General features: G+C 30.8%; 2 protein-coding genes and 1 long non-coding RNA gene across 3 annotated transcripts; 2 read left to right on the top strand and 1 right to left on the bottom strand.

Annotated features, from left to right (window-relative positions):
- Positions 1-34: 34 nt before the first annotated feature.
- LOC106426989 (protein GOLVEN 6) lies at positions 35-5977 on the top strand. Its single transcript, XM_013867718.3, has 4 exons — positions 35-1880; positions 1993-2063; positions 2165-2225; positions 2635-5977. Exons 1-4 carry the CDS (start codon positions 1772-1774, stop codon positions 2751-2753), a joined length of 360 nt encoding a protein of 119 aa, XP_013723172.1. The 5' UTR covers positions 35-1771; the 3' UTR covers positions 2754-5977.
- LOC125578307 lies at positions 5825-6395 on the bottom strand. The gene is made up of 2 exons (XR_007316395.1): positions 6345-6395; positions 5825-6087 (listed from the first exon to the last, which is right to left on the bottom strand). It is a non-coding gene; the product is annotated as an uncharacterized LOC125578307 (long non-coding RNA).
- A 4066-nt stretch (positions 6396-10461) lies between these two features.
- Positions 10462-14774, top strand: LOC106428772 (putative auxin response factor 14). Its single transcript, XM_013869527.2, has 13 exons — positions 10462-10504; positions 10589-10677; positions 10804-10899; positions 11008-11064; positions 11151-11294; positions 11366-11450; positions 11693-11855; positions 11939-12052; positions 12126-12198; positions 12290-12428; positions 12498-12793; positions 13051-13235; positions 13310-14774. The coding sequence occupies exons 1-13, from the start codon at positions 10462-10464 to the stop codon at positions 13446-13448; spliced, it is 1623 nt and encodes a 540-aa protein (XP_013724981.2). The 3' UTR covers positions 13449-14774.
- The last annotated feature ends 4109 nt before the right edge of the window (positions 14775-18883 follow it).

Consider the following 18883-nt stretch of genomic DNA (forward strand, 5'->3'; position numbering starts at 1 on the left):
AATGTGATTAAAATTATGTTTTTATAGAGTTCGTACGTTTTTATGTTTGAAATTAATTTTGTTATATGTGATGTAAGTGTGTTGAATATATAATTAATCCACAGCAGATCATTTATAAAATGCTATATGTTGATGACTTATTTCTTGGATCTTTTTGAATCTGAATTATTGGCTATTTAGGAGAATTTGAATTAGGGGTTAATCATCCGTTAATAAAATTATCATATGCTATAAAACATATAATATTTTCTCGAGGATGATGATTGTGATTAGAGATGTCATGATGGAATAATGCCAATCTGATCCTAATAGATTGATTTGATTGCAGCAGATTGATCTTAATATATAATAAAAGTACAAGCTAATTAACGTTGGAGATACTCATTCTAGCCAGCTCATTGTTAAATCACAAAATCGAAAACAAAATTAACAGGTTTTACGTGGCCTGTTCTGGTCATGCTATATTTTAGTCCTATACAAATCAGAGTCTATCTGAGAGTGGACTTGTTTTTTCAAAACATAAAACGTGACACGGTACAGACAAGGCCTGTTGATTTACAATCTTTTGGTCCTAACACATATGTATTTATTTGTAATTGACTAGTGTTTTGACTTGAAATGCTTTCGGAACGTGACAAGATCAATGATGCTACCAAAGGTGTTTTGTAACAAACATGAAAGTGATGTTCTCATCTTCACCTCATGTGGGTAGAGCTTTTAAGTAACTTATGCGTGTGCATGTCAAAAAAATGTGTGATGAGAGCGCAAATGTTCTAGGCAATTATGATGTGATAATCTCAACCACTTGCACCTACTCGCATAGAGAAGCAAGCATAAAATAATATAAAGTATAGACCATATGTCATCAACTTTAATCTGAATCTTTGAACAAAATAATATTTTTTTAAGAAGATATTATAGATGTGAAGAAAATTCTATAGAAAAGAATATCAACTGTTGACAAGCTATAGAAAAGAACATCAAATTCTATAGAAAATTAATTTTGTTGGGTTTGTGATAGTCATCTAGCATTTCAATAAAGAGTAAAAGAATATGGCTTTATGTCTATTCTAATTTTTATTGGGATCTTAACAAAAATTGATTGTGATAGTCATCTAGCACTTCAATAGGATGTGATCTTCTTCTGATCTTCCATATAGTAAAAGTAGAACCAATTTTTGTAACACAAAAAATGAAGATAAATTACATGTGTAAAGAAGGGTTCTGAACGATGATCCACTATGAGCTCTTTATATACATACATTTTGTTTTTTTTTTTTCATTACACTTATACATACATTTTGTATAAGATGATAATATATATGAAAAAACTTAAATGGAGAATGGTAGATAAATAGATACAGAACGTGTGGGATGTGCGAAAGAAAAGAGACAAAACAAAGACAGAAAGGTGAAGACTCGACAAATTGGGTTTGAAACTTGTGTTTGTCCCAAGACAGACAACCCCGAGAACGAGCCTCAATGGCGTGGCCTCCTTTTCAAACCTTGACAAATTTATTTGTTTTTTTAATAACTAGTTTGTTTAACTCGTTTTGGAACTCTCACTTTTGTGTTTCGTGCACACTCTATCTCACATACACACACTGATATTATACTATATAGATAGATATACATATGTGTTTGTAAGTTCCTTTTGGTTATATATATATATAAGAGAAGAAGAAAAAGAAAGCACAGCACCAAAAAACCTTCTCATAGCTAAAATCATTTCAAGACAAATTTAGCGCACAAAAAAAATCACTTCAAGACAATGAAGCTAATTAGTATCACCTTCTTGCTTTGTGCATTGGTTTTGTTATTGCTTCTAACTCCAACATCTTCTCTACAACTCCACCCTCGCTACTCATCTCCTAGCCAAGGTACTCGAACATATTTGTAAATTTTTTAGATGTAGTATTCTTGCTTCTTTTAGAGCGGAAACATACTTTTCTTCTCATGGATTGACGAACTTCAGTTACAATGATTCAGCAGGTGAAAGTGAAAAGATTTTTATTACAATGGCGCCAAGGAAACTCATGATCATCTCTAGTGAACATGTAAATGTAAGAGATTGGTGCATCGATTTATCACTTTAGATATTCAGTTTTAATTATATGGAAAGTTTCTAATCAAATTTCATATGTCTATCTCTTTTGCAAAACAGGTGATGAAGTCAGGTGCTCCTGAAGGTTCAAGCGAACAACTTCAAGTCACTTCTTCCTCTGGTAAGTCAATCATTTAGAAATGATAAGCTCTTCTCGTAAATAAATTAATCAGCCATTTTCCGCCCAAACAAAAGAAGTTAATCAGCCATTTCGTTTTCTAAAAACAAATAGATAGCTAGAAAAACACATGAGCACAGTTATGCCAAACGAATCCCTTAAATACATATTTTTGTCAAACATGTGAATCTTTGACCATGTCAGTGAAAAATGGTAGGTCGTTAATACTTTTTTGCTTTCTTCTTCAGAGCTTTGCTTTTAGTTCCAGAGATATAAAAAAAGTAATTTGCATGAGCATCTAGCTAAAAGCCTAAAAACATAAAGGAAAAACACAAAGATTCGACAAATCTTTGATTATGTTTTTAAAAAATGAAAATGTAGTTATTTACGTTTATGTTTATTTGGTTCTCAGGAAAATCTAAGAGTGAAGAGAAGAAAATAGGTGAAAAGGAAGAGGAGAATGCTCTATCGAAATATCTATCAATGGATTATCCAAAATTTAGAAGAAGACGGCCAGTTCACAACCTCTAAGTCCAATATGCATTTTTCAATACAACTTTTAATTTCAGCTAGATTAATTAATTAGTTAAGATAGTGTAGCCGTGTAGGATAGTTTAGTAGTTGGTATAACATACTCCCTCCGTTTTTTTATATAAGTCGTTTTACAGCTATGCACGTAGATTAAGAAAACCATTAATTTCTTATATTTTCTAAATAAAAACATCATTAATTATTTACTTAACCACAATTCAACCAATAGAAAAATAAAGGATATATTAACATTGGTCATACAACATTAATTACTAATAAATTTTACATAGAAAACGACATATAATTTGGAACAAAAAAATTTCTCTACAACGACTTATATTTAAAAACGGAGGGAGTACTAGTTAGTTTCTTTGGGAATATTAAGGAACAAGTTTTAGGGAGATTGTTGTAACGGAATTGTTGGTGTTTATTCTTTCTCTTCATAGATTTACTTTTAGTTAATTAATGATTAATGACCGACAAGAAATGAGCAAACCCTTAAAATTCTGGGTTGGGGGTTGAGCTAATTAACTGCTCGTCGTTGCACGCACTGTAACATGGTGGCTGATTCAGTTGTTAACTATTCCTGTTTTTTTATATACTCTCTCCGTTTTATATTGTAAATAGTTAGCAGAAAATGTTTGTTTCACAATATAAGTAGTTTTCATATTTTAATGCACATTTATTCTTTATTGGATATTGTGTAATCAATCAAATAATGCTAGTTTTTTTATATTAGGATGAATTTAAAATTAAATAATATTTTTTTTACAAAAGCAACAATTTCTTAATATTAGTGCTTTTAACTAAAACTATTTACAATATGGAACAAAGAGAGCATGACGCTTTAGGATTGTGCACACATATTAAAAAATATTTAATTTTTTAAACAAAAACTTATTAGTTGTTTATCTAATCACAATTTAACCAATAATAAAATAGAAATTATAATATCATTGGTCATCTAGCATTAATTAATAATAAATTTTACATAGAAAATTGAAAACATCAAATAATTTGGAACAAATTTTTTTTTCTAAAACGTCAAATATAAAAAAACGGAGGGAGTAGTATTCTTACCCATACTGTGCATACGGGAAAAGAAAATGATTAATTTAGTATGTTAAACGAATATGATTTGTAGCAATTTTTATTGCCTGATTCATGCTTAATATATAACATCCTCCTCTGCTTCTTTTTGGATGGACAAATTGATTAATAATATTCTACTCAAATTCACTTTACACTTTTAATACGGTTACTTGGTTGCAAGGTATGTGGAGATCATTATGCTTATATATACAGAAGCCAACACATTAATGTAATTATTTATACACACTCGTGACAGATGTTGCTTAAATCAAACTAAACTCGATATTCAATTTAAACAAAAAGAAATGAAAAAATAACTGGATATTTAGCTCCATAGCTCCATCATATAATTGATATATATATTTTCTTTATAAATACAAAACCGTCTATTGTCAAAAAATAAAATAAAATACAAAACTGTCTACACTGGAATGTATTTACCTCTAATTATAGTATGAAAAATCCATCTGGACTCCAACTCTCAAGATTTCTTCTAATTTTGGCTACAAATCAACACAATAATGAAGCAAATGTCTCTCCTGTTGTTGACAGATCAGACTTTTAGAGTACTGAGAAATCGACATGTCATTAACTGAAAAAACATTGAAAACCAGTTAAAACATTTGGTTTCTCCACGTCATTTTCTTGATGTCGAACATATTTGTCTTCGTTGATGTTTAGCACATTAAAGCTCCATTTCAGCTGATTTGTCTGGACCCTGAGAATGGCAATCAACCTGCAGCGAGATCAATAAAATAACAATCCATTAGACAACTATAAATTGAACAAACAAAAAAAAATGCTATGAACCTGGCTGCTCTGTAAAGCATATAATGATTGATTTCTTAACCTTTAATTCCCTACAAAAGAAGATACATAACCACCTTCATGATCATCTTTAAGTCAGTCCCCCATTGTCCTAATCAAAAAGAGTAAGCAGTAGCAGTGATCAATTCCGCCAAAACCTTAATTTCTCTAAACCCCAGCCTCTCTAGACAAGTAAATATAACAATGGCGAAGGGACAAAAAGTCAAGGTGGTCTGCGTCCATGACCGGGTCCATGACCGGAGCCTTAACCCAAAGTCCAATCCGCTTAACGACATCAGACACGATGGTTACCATAGGTAACTGGACTTTGATACTCCTCCTCCTCTATCAAATTGAAATCAACACCATCCACAGCCGCCGCCGGATCATATCCCGTCTGCTCAACGTTTATAGTCTCGGCTTTGTCAAGGAGCCGTTACTGAAACCTACTGAAGAAGAATCTGGCTATGGCTAGAGCGACGAATAGGGGTGGGATCAATCATCGACTTAGTCACTCGTCTAAGTTGTATGGTCACCGAATCAGCCGCTGACGCTTCCTCTGATGTGGAGTTACCAAAGAAGATGCTTCGTTTCTTCGGCATCATTCTTCATTCTTCGGCATCGTTTCTTTGAGGTATGTTTCCCTCATGATTTCTTTAAGTTTAGAAACCACAGCTATGTAAATTTCTTATAAGGTTGCTGATTTTCAGAGAGACATGATACATAGATATTGCTATATATACATCTTTATCTTACTTACAGCTTGCATCGCGCGTATCTTGGACATGGTATAAGAAAAAGTATCCTCAAATGTGTTGTATCAATGGTCGACTGTGATTGTTTACTCTATAACCAGAATTTTAGGGAGTTTTGTTTCCTATAATTCTTTATCAAGCTAGACGGTCACTTGGGTTCATGTCAAAGACCCAAACAAGTCTTTTAAGAGTTTTAGTCTGAACTTTTGAGTTCAAATTCTAACTTATTACGTGTAAAATGTGATTTTGTTGCAAGTGGAGTCAACAAGTGCCACGAACGAGTCAGTCCTCAAGGTTCCGTTGGACCACAGGAAGCAAGCAGCAGGAGTGATAAAGTCACATGACAGAGAAGTGGTGTGTCAGAAAGCTGGTGATGCCATCTGTGGTCAAGATCAACGAGGTAGTCGATTGATAAAATGGGAGCTATAATCTTCTTGCTTCAATCCAATGCTTGAGTGCGTATATTATTTTGTTCTCACATATATGTAGTTTTATGAACAAGCTCATACATTCCTAAAATTACATTTCGCATTGTTAAGTTAAGGCATTATTTTGTGTTCGGCTGTGTTTTTTTCATCCTGTTCACCATATGAACTCTTATGTTGCTCCAAGAGTTTTGATTACCGGAGATATTTTCTCTCTTTGTGTTGTGTTTGCTTCCTCTCGATCTTCATTGTTAGCTGTGATGTCATACATCTGTGTTTAATCAGGGCCAGATCTGAGAATTTGGGGGCTTGAAACATTTCTTAAGAACTCTAAAAAATTTGGGGGGTCAGAGTAAATTTTTAGGGGCATAAACCTATGCAAAAAACCTCTAAAAATTTTGGAGGCCGAGGCCAATGTTTCATTCGGCTGTCCCCAGATCCGGCCCTGTGTTTAATTGTCTGTTTGATGTTTCTTAATGACTTGTTGTCTCTAGGGTGAGCTAAGGTTTCACCTGTTTGGATTCCTTATGTGCATTGCAGCCACAGCTGCGAGAGCACTTAAATCGGTGCTTCAAGGGATTTTGCATTCTTCTGAAGGGTCAGACATGGCTGCACTGTCACCGAAATGGTCTTGTCAAAGTTCTATGTTTCAAAAGTTGGAATATTTTAAAGACTGTTGCTGAGAAATATTTAAAATTGTTTTGAAGAGAAAAGCTAAACTCCATGAATCTTCTTGTTTGCATGGCTCCAGTAGCTCTCGTGTTCCTTTTGGTTCTTCATTAACATCTCTATATTTAAAAAGGAAAAAAAGAAAAATAAATCAAGCATAATCTTATGTAAACATGAATAATAAATAAAATCAGAACCTATATAAATTTTGCCGGACATAGCAAAACGGAAAAAAAATTAACATCTGCCAGACGCCAAAACATAAACTAACATAAACCAGCAACGCTTTGATTAAATGACCAGTAACAATGATTTCTTTTTCTTTAAAGTGTAGCTTTTTATAAACACTTTGGCTACCAAATCATCATTCTTGACTTAAAGGAAAACGTAATGGTCATACTTCTGAGAAACATAAATTAGTAAGAGGGTTTATGCAACGGCACAAAACTGGTGATTACTTGTTTAGGTGAAAGAGTACTGGAAGCAGAGATTTTGGTTGGTAAAATCTTTGACAAGAAAATCCTAATACAAAGATCAACATGACAACAACAGACTCAAGATGAAAAGAAGACAATTTCCAATAAGACTTTGTTATGGTATGACAATAAACAAAAGCTTGAAAAATGTTGAAATTTATCTACCAAGACCTGTTTTCATTCATAAACAGTTCTAAGTTGCTTTATCTCGAGTCACCTCAAAAATAAAAATTAAACATTTGGAGTGAAGCCCCAGCAAAAAGAACAACATCAACAGTCAAAGAACGTCGTTTACAAAAGAATCTTCAGCAATCTCCGATACAGAGAAACATATACATATCATTCTCTTCATTATTACCTAATAACAATTGAATTTCATAAAAATAGGGGACCAAGGCAACAAGAACAAAGAAAACCATCAATTCTCTTAAAACTGTTGGGACAACCAAAGACGTCCAATAAAATGTGATCCACTTTTGTTCATTCTTCCCTTTTAGTACACTATTATTTCTAAAGTCGGATTATGTGAACAAAAGTATTTTCCAAAATAAAATATGATAGTAAAAAATCAAAACTAAAACAAACTTTTATATCATGCCCAAAACAAAAATATATATTACAAAAAATCCCCTACACAACAAAACTATAAATTAACAAATATATAAAAATCCTTAATATTAAAATAAAATGACTAAAAACTAAAATTCAAAACCAAACTCTATATATCAACTAATCACAAATTTTTACAAAATATTAATAATATTAAATTTAAACAAATAACAATTACTAAACTAAACTCATTTTAATAAAACTTCAATGTAGAAAAGTATGCGGCGTAGCGCGGGTATTTACCTAGTATTAGTAAAATTCTAATATCATTAGAGCACACTGATGTAAAATATCAATCATGAATTTTGTTTGTTAAGATATTATTTTTTTCTATTTATAAAAAAGGAATTTAACTCTAGTTTCCCTACTTATACATAATTCTAAAGCATGTTGATTTGGTAATAATCAAAGAAATATACATCAACAATTAATGTAATTGTCCATGTCATATTTATTCATAAGGTATGTCATCAATTTTAGTAGCCATGTCACATTTTTTTTAAGAAAAATGATTGTAAAAAAGACATGTGACGGATTACTTCTCAAATAATGTCTAGGAAATTTTTCATGTCATATTTATACATAAGGCATGTCATCAATTTTTGTAGCCATGTCATATTTCTTTATGAAAATGATTTTAGAGAAGACATGTGGTAGATCACTTCCCAAATAATGTCTAGGAAATTGTCCATGTCATATTTAGTCATAAGACATGTCATCAATTTTTGTAACCATGTCATATTTCTTTATGAAAATGATTTTAGAGAAGACATGTGTCAGATCACTTCCCAAATAATGTCTAAGAAATTGTTCATGTCATATTTAGCCATAATACATGTCATCAATTTTTGTGACCATGTCATATTTCTTAATGAAAATGATTTTAGAGAAGACATGTGGCAAATCACTTATCAAATAATATTTAGGGGGTACTACTGACTTAGTTTCTTTACTTATAATCAAATATTTTCTCTCTTTCTTTTCCACATGTTTATATGAATCAAGTTCTGGCTGCATATAGTCTGTCCTCTTTCTATTTCACTGAGATTGACCTTTTTTTTTTTTTGTGGGAGTAGTTCTTTGATACCCATTATTACCTTGACAAGATTTCCTAGAGAGGATTCCATGAAGTTTCCTTTCAGTGGTTGGCTAGAGAATTTTTTTTTGTTCTTCTAAGGTGGATGTATGTTGTCTTTGATTTAATTGATGCCAGTGATTTGTGTAAGGAGCTTAGTAGCTTACAGTGGTGTTTCGAAGAGACCGGGCGGCAGTGATGAGGTAAATTGTGGATCTGTTGGTCACTGCATATACACTTGTGTAGGTCGTAGAAACATATGACTTTTTTTAGTTATTTTTAATCAAATATGTAAGTGATGTGAGAAAGGACTTCTCCATAATCCCTTGTAATGCACGCTTTGTGATTATTCAGTTAATGATAAGGCTGATAAAATGCATTGGTTCTCAAGACGAGGATCCATAAACTTTTATCTTTGACATCTTTTACGGAAGAACATTGTCTTGGCCTTTTTCCAAAAGAAAATCCATCTTATTAGACACTTGATAGACCCTGGGGAAAAAATTTAAGTAGGCCCCTCCAACATATAAAAACATGATACTTATAAAACTGTTACTACAACTAATATACTAACAACTAACAAATCTTTCATTTCTTTTTCCCAATTACTCATTTTCCTATAATAATAAGCTTAAAAACGTCTAGAACTCTTACCTAAGGAAAACACAAGATTCCTTTATTTTTAAACATTTTTCAACCAACAAATCTTTCATTTTATCATCAAGATTATTCCACCTTATATTATGAATTTCCTAGAAAAATGAGTGAGCCTGAAATTAGAAAAAACCTTGAAAATTCAGTTAGACCATTCACATTTCACACACTAAATTATATATTTCGTCAATGATTGAAATGATATATAGGAACGGTGGATGTGGATACAAATAAATGGAGACAAAGTATAAATTGCAGAGAATTTGTACTCTCTACACACCACTTTTCTCCTATTTGCACTCCATACTCTATATCCCTCCAATTTTCTTCTCCCCATCTTTACCATTTTCCCCCCATTCAATGATATCCCACCTTTGTTAGTATATTGAGCTAATTTACTCAATTGTATCATAAAAACATGATTTTTTCTCAGATACTTTTCAAATGAAAATCATGTGAACACAAAAATATATGACATACCATAGATCAATATCTAAAAACGAAATCTTATCAGAGAGACTTGGTTGATAAAATTCATGTATTTGATGTAAAAAGAAATTTCTGAGATTTAGGGAAGGAAGATGAAAGGTTTGTAAGAACAAGTTAATCGAAAAAAAAAAAACCTAAATAATATGTCGACACTTTACAAGGTGACTGATATTTTAAATAGGCCCTTACCTTGTAGACCCCGTGGCTATGTATATTCTTTTTAAACACACGCACAATGCATATGAGTCCAAAAAAAATATGTCAACACTTTAAATAATTACATGGTTAACTAAAATTTGTTTGATGGACCCTTTACCTTGTGGGCCCCGGGGCGGTGCACTCATTGTCCCTCCCTCTAAGTTGGTCCTGACTGGCGCATGTACTCAATTGCACTATTATTATATATCTAGAAACATAATTTATTGATATTAAAGATCATTCGATATTTCTAAAGATACATCTTTGACCAGATACTTTGGCACCTAGTAAAAGTTATTAGTCAAAACTCATATCCGTAAAAATATTAATGAAGGATTTGAATATTTTCACTTATAAATATATACTTTATACATATAAGGGTTACAAGTTAAGAAAAACAAACTAGTTCAAACGAAAATAAAGATCAAAGTCTTCACCAAGTGTTTGGAAAAATAGCTGATGGCGAGTGATCAAATCATGCATGTGCAACCTGAAGTTTTAGGTATAAGTGAGAAATTATTGGATACGAGTTTGGTTTTCGATTGATGAAAAACATATATCCCTAATAATTTTTCTTTGTTTCTAGATATTGATGAAACCAATAACTATTTGAACGGTCAATTATTGAAGTTATGTGCTGGACCTCTGTTTGATACTCCAAAAGTTGGAGAGAAAGTATATTACTTTCCTCAAGGGCATATAGAGCAGGCAATATTTTTTTAATCTTCTTGTACACTTTTATATTGTTTCACTTATGTTTTGATTGGTAAGACTTACTCATAAATTTGATTGTAATACCAGCTAGTTACTTCTATCAACGACGAACTTTGTCAACTAAAACCAATTTTTGATATTTCTTCAAAAATTTGTTGTACTGTTTTTAGTATCAACCTTAAGGTATGTCTGTTTGATTATATATGTTTCTTATTTATAAAATACACATTATCTAAAATGACTTAGACTATAACTGATATTGTTTTGGGTATATTTTATGTATGTTCTTAGGTAGAGAACAATACTAATGACATTTATGCAGAGGTTGCTTTGTTGCCTGATACATCTGTGAGTAGCAAAATAAGATTTTATTTATTTTAATATAAGCTCTTCTTACAATCTCTTTTAAATAATTTAATTAATTTTATGTTCAGGATGTTGAAATTCCTATTCCTAAAAACAAAAACAACATACAAAACATTAACTATTTCACCAAGGTGTTAAGTGCTTCTGATACCTGCAAAACTGGTGGTTTTGTTTTGTATAAACGACATGCCATGGAATGTCTTCCCCTGCTGGTAATTAACCTAGGATTACATTAACTCAAACTGTAAATCTTTATATAACATTTTGTATTTAATGTTCTTAGGATATGTCTCAGCTAACCCCAAGTCAAGAGATAATTGCTAAAGATATTCATGGTCACGAATGGAGTTTTAAACACACTTTAAGAGGTGACAATTCTATATTTCATTTCAAAATTTGTGAGTATTTATTACTGATCTATAGTTCTTAAAAACAATCAACTAGGTACACCAAAAAGACATCTTTTCACATGTGGTTGGAATGAGTTTGCAAAAGGAAAAAAATTGGTTGCTGGAGACTCTTTTGTATTCCTTCGGTATATATATCTTTTGCCATTTTAGATCTCTTTTGTTCCTTGAATTTTGTATTTTAACTATTTGTTATCCTAGAGGAGAGAATGGGGAATCACGAGTTGGTATCAGTAGAGCAGCTCATCAGGAACGCAACATACCAACATCTTCAATTTCAAAACAGAGTATGCACCATGGTGTAGTTGCTACTGCACTGAATACTATTAAAAACAAATGTATGTTTGTTGTGTTCTATAAGCCAAGGTAATAATTTTTTACTCTAATTAAACCTTATGTAAATAGTGTATTGAAAATATAATTTTATTTGTTTGATGTGATGATATCAGATCGAGCCAATTCCTTGTCAACTTCGATAAATTTGTAGATAGAGTGAATAATAAGTTTAGTATAGGCTCCAAATTTTCGATGAAGTTCGAAGGAAAAGATTTAAATGAAACAAGGTAAATATTAAACATTTATTTTACTTTATTTTCCAAAATATGATTACTTACACAAATGATTATACTACAATAGATACAATGGAACAATAGTAGGAGTGGGAGATTTCTCCACTCATTGGAAGGATTCAGAATGGCGAAGTCTAAAAGTAAGAATAGTATTAGTTCCATTTACATATATTATTTTAGAATATATTGTAAAAAGAGTAATATATAATATCCAATAACTTTATTTTATAGGTGCAATGGGATGGAACTGCAACAATTCCACGACCTGATAAGGTATCTCCATGGGAGATTGAGATGCTAACACAGTCATCAAACATTTCCAAGTCAGATTATCTAAAAAATAAACGTCAAATCGACGTATATGAATTTGGTAAGTAAACATTTCTCAATAAGTTAAAACTTCTATGTGAATCAGTTATCATTCTAATTATGTGTATAGGTTCAAAAATGTGGTCTCCTACCTTGTCCAAAGGCCAAGAATCGGGACAGCCAAGCATACAATCTTCCATGAGATACTCATTCTCTACCATGTACAATGAGCAAATGGCTCAAGCAATGAAAGAAACGTCAACCACAACCGCAACTACTAGCTGCAGACTGTTTGGAGTTGATCTAGTGAATCCCGCTACAACAAAGGATCCAGTGGAACCTATTGACTCAAACAAAAAATTGAAGATTTCTAAAATCTTTGAGGATGAAAAGATTGACCATGTCCAAGCTAGAAGTCATACTAAGGTAAGAAAAAAGATCACCATCTTCTTTCTTTTTTTTACCTATTATTCAAGTTTAAAACGATTTATTATGTACAACTAAAAAATTAGAAGACGTAGGTTTTAGTAAAAGGTTATCTTGTACATAAGGTAAATTTAATATATATATATGCTTTCATCCACAGTTTTATTCGAATATTAGATTTTGATTAAAATTGCCTAGTTTTTAATAGACTGAGATGACTATAAAGTTCATATGCTCTTGATATGGTTTTTTCCCAGGTTCATATGGAAGGTGTCATAGAAAGGACTGTAGATTTAACTATATTTGATGGATACAATCAGTTGATCGATGAACTAGAAAGACTTTTTGATATCAAAGGCGAGTTGCATATGCACAATAAATGGAAAATGTTTTTCATATATGATGATGGAGATGTGATGATTCTTGGAGATGATCCTTGGACGTAAGTTTTGCTTTCTTTTATTTTATTTTTCTTATTAGTTGCAAAATTTAGTGAGTAATTTTATTTCTGTGCAGCAAATTTTGTTATATGGCGAAGGAAATATTCATATGTTCAAAAAAGGATGTCAAGATAGGGATAGCAGATAATAGATTCTCTGAAGGTGATCCAACATTAACAACAACAATCTTACCACCAGATGTCAACAACAATTAGAGAGTTTTGGTTTTAAAAATTAAATGTTGCTTATTTTTATTATATATTAAATAAAAGGGTTTGAATCTTGTGTAACTTAAAAATATATTATGGAGTGTTTGGTATTTGATGATTGGTGTCTTGTCTAGCAGTTGAAGTTATAAATGAAGAAAATATCTTCTTCTTTTTTTTGTTTTTAATCTTTTGTTCACTTTTTTAGTATTGTGCGTGTATGTCTTTTTGGTATTACATATATTATGGCATGTTTTGGCATTTGATAGTGGCGTGTAATCACTCTTCTCAAGAACTCTCTGACAAGGTAACATGAATAAATAAATCGGTGAATATGACTTATATGAGAAAAATTGGAAATGCTACTCCCAAAACTACTTTCACAGCTTCAGAGACTTGGAGTCATCTTCAGGTTCAGCTTCCTGTGTTAAATGGCATCAGTCAGTTTCGTTCAAAAGCTCAATGCCAAGCATGGATAGGCTAGGGGTTGGGGTCTCAATGTTCCCTCGGATATTCTTCTTTGCGCAAGCCACCAAGAGAACATACAGCACATCTTTCCGGTTGCTCATATTCCTTTGAGGTTTGGTCTTTCTTCTCGTCCAAACTCCATTAGTGCTGTTATCCAAGCCGGTAAGGTGCATCTACATTTCCAGATTGTCCTTTAGGGAGAGAGGAACAGATTGAGAAGGAGTGCAGTCTTTGTAATGAACTCCACCGAGCCTATAAATTGTTCCCTTGCTTGTCTGCACACTCTAAAGAAGGAAACAAGGAAATAAGTTAGCAGTTAGGTGATTAAACTAAACACCTATCACAAGCAATGACAATCTACTCAGAATAGCACAGAGCTCACTATATCAACAACTTAGAATTATACCAAACAATTAAGCAAGTTAATCTAGTTGAGGCAAAGAGTTAACTAGGGGAGTCAAAATTTGCACAATCAAATAGGGAAGAAAACAAAGCTTTTATGGGGGTTCAGAATTTCTGCAAAGCCAATGACAAGTAATCAAAAAGATGCGGAAACGAAAAAAAAATATAATACGAAAAACAATCTTCAAAACAAAAGACTTTTATTTTGAGTTTTCGTATGAGCGTTCTAGAGACAGAATCGTACATGAAGTTTGTATGGAAGCGAGATTACAACATAAATCTAATAACAAAGGCAGAAAAATAATCTAGGTTCAATAGAGTAACCACCTATGTCAAGAAAATCTATATGAGTCGCAACTCATTTAGCAAAAGACGAAAATAAAGCCTAAGGTTTCTAATTGCAGAGAGTTTTGATAGCTAAGTTTCTTACCCCTTTCTTCTCTGTCCCGGCCTTGTTTATATACACCTTCAAGGTCGCACGTGTTGCAATTTTCCTGTATACCCATATCTTCAATTTTCTCCCATCTTTCTTTATTTGTCGAGATATGAGTTTATCTCTTTCAGAAATCTTTCATTATCTTGTTTTCTTCCTTATTCCTTCCCAGACAAAGTAAACAGTTGATATACCTTGGTTTTTATGAATTTTAACCATGGCATAAGACCGGTTTTAAAGTATATATTATGTGTTTTGGAGTCATTTTATGATCTTTCCAGGTTCATGTATACTTTGGGTCATTTTGGAGATTATGGAGCAATTTGAAATGCAGAACTGTGTAGATGTGTCAGAGGTTTGGCATCAGATGGAGGTCTTCTCACCAATGGATGAAGCTCATAATTTTACAAAAGATATAAAACTTATTTAGCTTTTAAATTCCGCCTGTTTGAGGTTGATCCATCGGTTAGATCAAAATTTATGCGCATATTACTGAAGAGTGGTCTGTCTGACTCGCGAGAGGAAGCTGCTGAAATTCTGGTGTGGTGTTGAGCAAAAATACATGGATGCCGAACGACACCCAAACTATTAACACCCGACTAGTGATTTAATGAAGTTTCAAGAATTGAAAGTTGGCACAATGTTTCTTGTATTGCACAAGAGTCCTTGAATATGTTTTAACCTATTTGTACTAATTTTAACCCATTGTTGAAAGCAAAGCTTTTTTTAGATGTGGAGAGATTATAAATAACTCATTCAGAGTCTTCTCTGAACTCATGTTTTGATTCATCTATGAATTCTGTTCAGACTGTGATTTGTGTTATTGTTTTCATGTCGAGTAGATCACTTGTTAGGTCATTTTTAATTTTAATTTACCAGCTTCCATTGATACCAAATATTTGATATTAGTAACAATATCAAAACAATATATTATAATATTTCAAATTTATGCTATAATCGCGGGTTGGAATGAATATTCGGTAATTTTGATAATAGCTTCTATTTTCAAAATTTTGTGGTTCTATACATCGACACCAAATTAAGACCACTATTATGTAATTAATACACAACAAACATCATATATTATACATATAAATTCAAAATAAAAAAAATAATCCGTGCAATCCCACAGACACTATAGATAAAGTATAACTGCAAAATTAGATTAACCAAACCAAAAACTAAAATAACAAAACTCAAATTCATAAATAACCGAACTATTACTATATATTTTGAACCAAAATCAAAACCCATAACCGAACTGTAACTAAACCGAAAACTAAAACAATAAATTAACGTGAATCAAAATTTATAAAATATCATCAAATCTTCATACAATTTTAGTTTTAAAACGTAAATTATAAATACAAATATAAGTAATCCCGCACAACAGTGCGGGTCTGAATCTAGTTTCATCTTTACTTTTAACCACATGATCATCTATTCTCTTGTTCAATTACAGGCACACTATTTCTCTTCTCTCGTATTTCTTTCGACTAGGTACAAGTAGTATACCTCATACAACTAAACATGATAACAAGTGGTATAACTAGTATATAAATGGTATATTTCATGTACAATATCGAACTACAACAACTAGCATGACTAGACAAATAAATATCCTAACTGATCTATGGTGACAAATTTTCTTCTATTTTATTTGATGTTTTCAAATCTTGGTTAAATTATTACATTAAACTCTTAAATTTACATATATACTTCATACTTGTAATGTTTGTTTACTAGATTAACCATATTATTACGAAAAGAAAACATAGAACATATTTTTACGAAAGTTATTTTGTGAAAGATATTGATACAACCCCTAAAAGCTAAAAAAGATAAACAACTAGTATAATTTGTATAACTTTTCTTTGTATATTAGACTGGTGTTACTGGTACAACTGGTACAAATTTGACGTTTGAGAAATTAACATAGCCAATTTGGTATTTCATATGAGAAAAATAATCAAATATCCAAATTGGTATGTGATTAGAAAGTTTTCTGCTAATTTATTTGAAGTTTTACAATTTTAAAAAAAAATTATTATAGAACCCCATAAGTTTACATGATCTACCTTATACTTTAAATATTTTGTTTACGTGTTTAGTCACATTATTTTGAAATATTATACACCAAATTTGTTTTTTTAAATTATGATTTCATCTATGTTAGACATAGTATGTACACATAATTAAGTGGTACAATTGATGCACATATAATTTATGTATGGTACAACTAAGTTTTTTTAATTTCACAACCAAAGTAACGTTTTACCTGGTAAAACTCAAAATTGGTACAACTACATATTATTAAAATAACTTTGTTGTACCAGTTACTAATCATGCTTATATTTTTCTTTGTTGTGCAAGTTGTACCAGTTATACGTGTCATACATAATTTATATTTTCTAATAGTGTGTCTTATAGGCTTTCATTCTCTTGATGGAAGTATATTTCTATAGATAATCTTAAAATACATGTGCAACATCTCATAGAAAATCATATTATATTTGGTGCACAAAAAAAAAATCATATATATCATCACTTTTCACTGCTTTTTATGCAAATATATTGAAACATGCAAGTTTCACCATGTTATTCTTATATATGTGTTTACAATGGTATATCTCTTATATTATTTTCATGTGTATATCAAGATAATGGACTTTGAGGCGAGAAGCCTACCACCCAATATTAAAATAAGACAACTCAATTGTTGCCACAATTAAACTAGTAAAATTACCACCGTAGTTAAACCAGTTGTGCCACTTAGGCTATTGTTGTCGTTATCCAAATACCAAATACGAATGCTTGTGCATCCTCTCGAACTCATGATGGCCTCTACACAATTTTATGCAATATAATCTTCTAGATCCTCTTCTGCTGCAACTTCTTTCAGCTCCGCATAGTTTCTTTGGCTTTGGGAAAAAAATGAAGATGGTTTTTTTTTCCAAAAATAGTATAATTAGTATAACTAGTACAACATATAAACAAATCATCATCAAATCATATATTATTAAAATGGGCTATGATGTAATTCATTACCTCCACTGTTAAAATTCGTCATATAATATATCATTGTATTTACAATTACTAATTGTATCACCATTTATAATCATCATAAAATATATTACTAAGCTGAATTCACGGATTTTAACAGATTCTATATTTATTATAAAATTTTATTTATTTGTGCATAAATAAATAAATAATATATACAAATTAGTAAAATAAAATGGATTTAATTATTAAAAAAATTTGTAACTAAAATTAAATTTAAAATAAATGTATAAAACACTTTAAATAGATTTATGAAAAAATTATTATAATTTTATTTAGATCATACATGATGTGTGGGTTACTTTATAAGTAATATAATTTTTAAAATTTAATATTTTAGGAAACCTTACAATCATCTAAAAGATCAATAAGCGAATATATATATATATATATATATAAATTATGGAGTACACATGACAGTATACACAATTTTATATTTCAAATAAATTTTATTATAAATTAGACAAATAAACTGTTTATAAAACATATACTATAATATATTACTAGATTTTGGCGTCCGCGCGAGTTTTGAATATTTTTTCGTTTTATAAATTATTTAATAAGATTTTAAACACATATATTATTTACATATTTTTAGTTTCCTACAAACCTACCAATACCGAGGATGATCCGACTCGAATCTCCTCAAAAATTTATATTATTCAAATTATATTTGTTTAATTTTAAATCCTTAAACACAATATCCAAAAAAATGAATCATATTCGGACGGATACTTTGATGTACTTGTCATCTGATTTTGTAATTAAAGAAAATTAAATTATTTTTTGTCACAAATGAAACATTATTATTAGATTATTTCAAAAAAAAAATATTTGTACGTAATATTATATAAAATATTTTATAACTTGTGAAGTTTGTTTCAAAAATTTTATAACTTGTGCAGTTTTTGTTTTCAATGAAATTGTACTAATCATATATTAACCACTTGTTTTTTTGTTCATTTTTTTCAAAATTTAACAACATATTGAAAATTTTAATTGCAGTATTCCCAATAATGGTTTAATTGCAGTATTTCATAATAATCAAATGCATTTTATTAGTTTGACATAAATTTTA

The sequence above is a fragment of the Brassica napus genome, chromosome A9, assembly GCF_020379485.1.
Source record: "Brassica napus cultivar Da-Ae chromosome A9, Da-Ae, whole genome shotgun sequence".
NCBI classification, from domain to species: domain Eukaryota; kingdom Viridiplantae; phylum Streptophyta; class Magnoliopsida; order Brassicales; family Brassicaceae; genus Brassica; species Brassica napus.